At 34.7% G+C, this 7,811-nt stretch overlaps 2 protein-coding genes across 2 annotated transcripts; one reads left to right on the top strand and one right to left on the bottom strand.

Annotated features, from left to right (window-relative positions):
- Window positions 1–1,150: 1,150 nt before the first annotated feature.
- Window positions 1,151–3,356, top strand: LOC139091945 (UDP-glycosyltransferase UGT5-like). The gene is made up of 4 exons (XM_070642194.1): window positions 1,151–1,791; window positions 1,847–2,015; window positions 2,261–2,703; window positions 3,071–3,356. Exons 1-4 carry the CDS (start codon window positions 1,151–1,153, stop codon window positions 3,354–3,356), a joined length of 1,539 nt encoding a protein of 512 aa, XP_070498295.1.
- A 1,082-nt stretch (window positions 3,357–4,438) lies between these two features.
- On the bottom strand, window positions 4,439–5,115 carry LOC139091944 (estradiol 17-beta-dehydrogenase 11-like). The gene is made up of 3 exons (XM_070642192.1): window positions 4,939–5,115; window positions 4,555–4,785; window positions 4,439–4,456 (listed from the first exon to the last, which is right to left on the bottom strand). Exons 1-3 carry the CDS (start codon window positions 5,113–5,115, stop codon window positions 4,439–4,441), a joined length of 426 nt encoding a protein of 141 aa, XP_070498293.1.
- Between the last annotated feature and the right edge of the window lie 2,696 nt (window positions 5,116–7,811).

Genomic DNA, 7,811 nt, shown 5'->3' with positions numbered 1-7,811 from the left:
TATTTAGCCTTATTTAAACCTTACTATGGTTTACTCCTTAGTTTTATCCTTATCCTTTATCCTTTAGTTGTTACCTTAATGAGTTCTCCAACTCGACTGACTTTTCCTCCAAAAAATTCCTCCTTTTATACTTAAAAGTTCCCGCCAAATATTCCCGCCAAAATTCCCGAAGTTCAATTTTGAACTTTAGTTTGAATTTTGAACAACCGTTACTTTTTGAATCCTGAATGACCGTTATTTTCTTTTGCCTTAAAACTCAAATCTCAACAAAAACAGTGGCGCAACCATAGATCTCAATGATCTGATTAGCTAAATATTCTCAAATTCCAAACCGGCAATTTCCTACAAATACTGCCATATTCATATTTTTAGTTTCTCACCCCGGTTTAAGATACAGCAAAAAAACTATATCAAATGGATGTTTATGTTACTTAGGTAATGTGAATTTGTAATGCCAATAGTCAAATATGCTAATATTTGCAGTTTGAAAATAATTACTCCAAATACCTAAAAATCTCAAAATAGATACTATAGTAGTAGTAATAATCTTTATTTTACCATAAAGGTATTTTGATTTACAATTGAATTTATACAGTTGAATTTTTGGTACACAGTATTTTAAGACACATTGATATGTAGGATCAAGTTAACAATTTTCAAGTCAAGGTTTCGAATAAAATTAGGCTCTCGTTTCGGCGGCTATCTAGCATATTACGTGATACTTTTCAGGCTCGTTCTATCCATATTCCAATCATTAGGTAATCAAGTAGCTCTCGTCCCTTTGTCTCTCGCTACACTTCAAGTTTATGACCCGTTCCTTAATCCAACTTTGCCCAGAATTTCAAATTAGGCTTGATCTCGTACATTAAGCAGTCGAAGTATCTAAACTTCCGAAAAAGAACAAATTTGGAAATGGCTGGATTCGAACCGACGACCTTCGAGTTACCATACCAAATTTGAGCCAAGCGCCTTACCTATTTGACCAGCAAGGCACTTAACTGCTTTACTATTTATATATTTATATACTATTTGGAATATGATAAGATAAGTTATTACTTAATTAAATATTCATTCATACTCTATTCGATAGAAGTAATTCAGCTGAATTCAGTCTAACTTTAACTACCGAACAATTAAAACCAACCATTAAATGACACCAAAAGCTGCAGTTTTAATTATTTTAATGACCATAAGTCAGTCATTGGAATCGAGAATTCTATTTCTATTTCCAACACCATCAAAATCACACATGATAATTGTCCATGCATTATCAACAGCATTAGCTGAGAGAGGACATAATGTGACAGTTCTTTCACCATTTCCATTAAGCAAGACAGTCAAGAATCATCATGAAATTCTACTTCCATTAAGTGACGGAGTGAGAAGAACCATGCATCAACTCATCAGAAAATCATCTCACAGCTACTTCACAATGATTCTGGATTCAAAGGAAATGGCATATGAGCTTGCGGACAATGTGATGTCATCGGAAGTTCTAAATGAGATTTTAGACGAGAAGTTTGACTTGCTTGTGGTCGGAATGGTCTTTACCAACTTCCTGCTTGGTTTTGGCGAATACTTTGACTGTCCTGTAATTATGCTCAGTGTCCAACGTCACATGTCACCGACTAATTTTATTGTTGGAAATCCACTTTCTGTAAGTTCAGTTCCACATTCATATGTAGGAAGAAGTGAAATGGATTTTGTGGATCGAGTCAGGAACTTTTTATTTTATGGCGTTGATTTTGTATTTTATGAATACCTGAATTATCATCAGGAAGCAATTTACAAGTATGTCAGCTGCAACTACATGAAATAAAAATCTTTAATTAACTTTTACTTCCAGTAAATACTTTTCATCGCCACCAAATCGTTCCTTTGAAGATGCTGTTAGGAATATTTCATTGATTTTTGTGAATGATCATTTCATCGAGGGTAAAGTGCGGCCGAACGTTCCAGCTGTTATTGAAATTAGAGGAATTCATATTAAAAGCGTTCCTGATAAGCTACCTAATGTAAGTTAAAAACAGATTACTAACTTCTTGAAAGCTTATAGACAACACGAATAGCACAAATTGGTTAATCGATCCGAAATCCGGCATCAGACCTGCAATTCTTGTCAAAATCTTAATTTAAATAGAATCCGACACTAAGTCAGAGTCACTTTAACCTGGAACTGGATATTTGATCTATTGATCGATTTGTGTTACTCAGGCAGCTTACTACACATTTTCTAATATTCTGACATCTGTGCCAATAGAAAATCGAAAAATTCTTAAATGCAGCAACAAGAGGTGCAATTTACTTCAGTCTAGGCTCAAATATCTCATCCGAATTTTTACCAGAGGATGTATTTAAAATTATCATATCAGTTTTCTCAAAACTTTCAAAGCAAGTCATCATGAAGTGGGATTCCAAAAATATCAACAGCCAAAGTTCCAACATTCTAATAGAAAAGTGGCTTCCACAAAGTGACATTTTGGCACATTCAAACGTCAAACTATTCATATCACACTGCGGACTTGGAAGTGTAGTTGAATCAAAATATCACGGAGTTCCGATTCTTTGTCTGCCAATGTTTGGTGATCAAATGATGAATGCTGATGCGTGTGTAGAAGAAGGTTGGGGCGTCAAGATGGAATTGAAATCTTTAAAGGAAATTGAGTTTTTGAAGAAAATTAACGAACTAATTCAAAATGAAACGTAAGTATCGACCACATATATATGGTATAGACAAGAATATTACAATGTTTATAGCTCTAACAGAACTATTGGTAAATTGCCTTCTTTGTTCTATGAATGCAGTCATAAAAGTCAGATAACTATTAAGTCTTAAAATTAACCAATTAATATAATTAACTTTTTATTAGGCAGCCAAAAAATATGTATTTTGATGCTTATTAGCAACGTTAACTTAATTGCCAAACTCATTTCAAAAAGCAACTTTAGACGTCTGGGATTGCATCTCTGATTAATATAACTAAATTTTGAGTTCAAATCCTATTATTCAGAATTAAGACCTTTCCAAAAACCAATATTATAAAGCAGCCATTTTATTAAACTCTTCCAGATACTCCTCAAAAGCGAAAAGCTTCTCTCGGTTATATCATGATCGACCACTTAGTCCGAAGGAAACAGCAGTCTACTGGACAGAATATGTAATAAACCATAGAGGTGCCAAGCACTTGCAATATAAGGCGATTCATCAAAATTATTGGCAACGCAATTCGCTGGATGTCATCGGATTTCTGCTGTTTTGCTTGTGGATTACTGTGAAGTCGTTAGGATATACTTTAAGATGTATTAATAAATTAATTAATAATCGATATTTCAATAAAGGAAGTAAATCCGATTAGGTTAATTAAAAGTTTATTGCTGTATTAATTTATATTTGGATTATTTAGCTGTTTTATGGATGCCACACAGAGACAATTTCCATTTGGTGCTAATAAAAGAACTAAAACTATATCCCTTGTGAAGCCTTCTTCATGTAACCAATGAAGTTCTTATAAATAATTCCTATATTCTCAAAACTGTCTAGGCTTTCACGATTTATGGTGATAGCTTAGGCACAAAATCTGGATTCTTAAACTTGTATTCTTTAAGAATTAGATCCCTTCCTATCTTCTGTTGCATCTTCAATGGCAATATTTGGTTAAGTCTTGTAAATAGTTCCATATTTTCAGGAATTGTAAAGCTTGTTTTGTCACATAAAATTCCATTAATGGCTACTTTTGCTGCATAGTCAACTTCCATTGCTCGCATTGTAACTCTAAAAGAATAGGAAATTTAGGAAACAACCAGGAACATTTAAAGACTTGCTTACTTATGATTCAACCAATCTCCAAATACATCCTTAGTTTTTATGTAGTATGGAAATATGCAGGTCGTCTTAATTCTATCATCTAATTTCTCAAGCCTCAAATGCTCAGTTATTCCTTGCATAAAACCATTAACTCCAAACTTTGTGGCTGTATATGTACAAATGTAAGGAGAAGCATGAAGACCTCCCATTGATGAGATTGAGGCAATGTGTCCACTTCCTTGAGCTTTCATCTTTTCGAGGAAGTACTTTGTCATCTGTAAGTGACAGGATTATGAGATGACATGTGATGATGAATCTTGATTATGGCTGAATAGCACAAGTCGTCTAATTAATTCAACATCCGAGGTCATGCCGGCGTGACTCTGGGATGTAGACAGATGTAGTCAGAGTCAAGCCGGTCTGGTGCCGGACTTTAAATCGATTAACTGATTTGTGCTATCCGAGATGATTAAGACACTTACCAAAACTACGCCAAGCAGATTGACTTTAATTAGTGCTTCCAGATGATTAGGGCCTTCTTCTAAATTAGTCACTGATATTATTCCTGCATTGTTGATCTACAAAAATGATTGAAACATTATATGACTTTTTGATTCGAATGACAAATGAGTCTCAATATCTCGATTGTGGCTTCAAATGAGTCAATAAACCTTAGTTTTTTTTGGAACACATTTTTTGCTTCCAAAATCTAAAAAAACTTGTTTTTGTTTATATTTTTTTATACTCACCAGAATGTCGACATCTCCAAAATCTTTCTCAATGTCACTGCGAAGTTGAATGATTTGATCAGCTTTTGTGACATCCACTTGATAAGCTTTAGATTTGACTCCAAATACTTGGACTTCTTTAGCAGCTTCTTCTGCAGCAGATTTATTGATGTCTGCGATGGCTATGTTACATCCTAAAGATGCTAGTTTCAATGCCATTGCTTTACCTAATCCACTTCCAGCTCCTGTGATCTACAATTTTAAGGTATTTTTGAATGATCAAATCTCGAGCAGCATAACCCGTTTGCTTGGGCACTGGTATGTCACCGGTACAACTGTAAATCATGAAGTTGCCCTAACTTGGTATCACGATGACTGATTTCGGGTATTGAAGTTAAAACTTACCAAAGCAAGCTTTCCTTTCACAGATTTCTTCTTACGCGGTATAAAGTACATAACAAGCCAATGAATGTACATCGGAAGTAATAGAAGGCCTGCAATTAGTAAATCCAGAACATAAAGAAGTCTCTTCTTAGTAATAAATCTCTTCCGATGCTTAACAACTGAACTATTCGGCTCCATAATAAATACACAACTGATGAAATTTATTAATCTATGCAAGTTTGAGGATGCGGAGATCATTTGTAAAAAAAAGTTACAGACTCGTTTGTTGCATTTTTTTGTATACAATATTTAAATGGAATTTGTGAATATCTTAAAAAGAAGATTCCAATTTCGGAAACAGAAAACAAAGCAAACCTTTTTTCAAAATTCACACCATATGCACATGTGTAGATAATGAATCTGTTCACATTAGAAAACCTGTTTTTATACGCTTTTATTTAGGTTGCTCTGTTTAAGACTTTCAAATTTTCAAGTACCTACTTCGACCACTTTTACTTAACTTCAATGGCTGAAATTTGGCATAATGGTGTATTATAGGCTAATATAGAACACATTTAAAAGATTTTTGAAAAAAATTTAAATTTTGCTCTAGTTAGGGCCAAAAAACTAGTGTTTTTACTGAAAATTATAGGATTTTTCGACATATTAACCACATTTCTTATCCGATTGATCTGAAATTTTAACTAAATCTTTCATTAACCATTTTTAATAAATATCAAAAAGAATTTTAGCCAAAAATTTAAAGTTGACGATTTTATAGTAACAACCCTGTTACTGTGGCGAATCTACAAAAGCCATTATCAAAGCCCACGCTTTTAATATAATTTTCTTTGTCAAATTTTAAAAATTGATCTCTTTTAAATTTGAGACTGGAATCTAAATATTATTTTCTACTTTTCATTGCACCTAAATAAAAGCGTATCTTTAAAAAAAAATTTTTTTACATATTTTTTTTTAATTTAATTTTTAACATATTTGATTTGAAGCTTGAAGTCGACTCGAATTATGAATGAAACAGTCGAATAGACTCCATATAAAATTTGAGTCAACCTCGAGATTTAACTCGAACTGATTAGATTTTGTGCATGGAAGAAACGGCCGACGCTAAAAAAATGCAAAAAACCTTCATTTCCATGCAAAATTCAAAATCCAAAGCTTGTCATGATTTTTGAAAACTTTGAATATTGACTAAAAATTAAATTTTTCAAAGCTGAGCGTCAATATGAATAGAAGCCTTTCAAGCTAAGCTTGATCTTTGATCTTTAAACCTTCAAACTGCTTCAAACATACGCAAAACAAATCTCAGCCCATTCGCAAAATTCCAATTTTTATAATACGGTGTGAATATGTCTACATCAGATTTCTAGCCAATTTAGCTTTAATAAACCTTATTTAGTATTAATTATAAAGTCTGTTGAGTCAGAAGTTTCGCTTTTAGTCAGAACAATATGCAATAAATTCAATGACGTAGGTCAGGCTTGATTCTTTATTTATATTTCCAATTAAATCTTTGAATTTTTAAAATTATATTCATTTAATATTCTATCACGGTAAAGCTTTTGCTGCAATTTCAATGGAAGTAGTTGTACAAATTTTGCACCTAATTCGTAATATTCGGGTATTGTTGCACTGGTTTTCTCAGTCAGAATTATATTGACTATGGACTCTGCAACTTGGTTTGGCTCCAAAACCGCCATTCTTACGCTTACTTACTTACTTACTGGAACCATGCTCCGACTTGGAGCCTAGGTTGCTACAAAAGGCCTTCCATCTGACTCTGTTGCTGGCTGTATCACAAAGCTTGTACAAATTCTCAGTTTTGACATCTAACTGGCATTCTTTCATTACCGTCCTACGCCATGTTGCTCTTGGAGCACCTGGACGCCTTTTCCCTTGTGGATTCCAACCAAGGGCAGTATAGCAAGCTTGTGTCTCACCCCCAGCTACAACACTATTCCGTTTTCGAAGTGTGTGACCTATCCAGCCATATTTGCGTAATTGTACTTCTCGATTGATGTCTTCTTGGCCTGCTCTTCTTAATAAAGCTTGATTCGATGGCCATTCGGTTGGATTCCCAGTCCACCAGATGCGGAGAATCCTCCTGTAGCAGCTATTAACAAAAACTCGAAGCTTTTGCTGTATCTCTGTAGTTGTGAGCCAGGTTTCACAACCATATAGCAGTACTGACTTGACACAAGCATTGAAGATTTTCATCTTCAAGGCTTTGCTGATGCTGGTGGATCTCCAGATATTTGAGAGCTTCGAAAATGCTCCTCGTGCTTTCTGGATTCTTTGCTCAACGTCCTTCCTTGTACCGCCATCTGCTGATACGTTGCTGCCTAGGTACGTAAAGTGCTGAACTCTTTTGATGGTTTGATCGCCAATATACAGTGGTGCATTGTTTTTGGCGTTGATTCGAATCTCTTCTGTCTTTTTAACATTGATGACCAAGCCCACTTTAGCGGATTCAAATTCCAAGTCTCTTAGCTTTCCCTGCATGTCTTGATGTGTGTGTGTCAACAAGCACGCGTCGTCTGCGTAATCAAGATCCTCAAGACGATCATTTAAAGACCAAACAATCCCTCTAGGCTTGCCTCTCGTCACAGACCGCATTACTTTATCCATAATTACCAGGAAAAGTAATGGTGATAACAAGTCACCTTGCCTGACTCCTGTTAATGACACAAAAGATTCCGATTGCACACTCTCATGTAGCACTCTACATCTAAATCCATCGTACGCTTCACGTATAAGCCTTATAAGCTTCTCGGGAACACCTAAATTACGTAATTCTGTCCAGATACACTCCCGATCTATTGAGTCGAAGGCTTTCTCGTAATCAATAAAGACGAGATAAAGTGCTGATTGCCACT

Source organism: Chironomus tepperi, unplaced genomic scaffold (genome assembly GCF_022539635.2).
Source record: "Chironomus tepperi strain 1889 unplaced genomic scaffold, CSIRO-AGI_Ctep_v1 contig_265, whole genome shotgun sequence".
Taxonomy (NCBI): domain Eukaryota; kingdom Metazoa; phylum Arthropoda; class Insecta; order Diptera; family Chironomidae; genus Chironomus; species Chironomus tepperi.
Note: the sequence above shows the minus strand (reverse complement) of the source record. Positions and strands in the feature narration are given on the sequence as shown.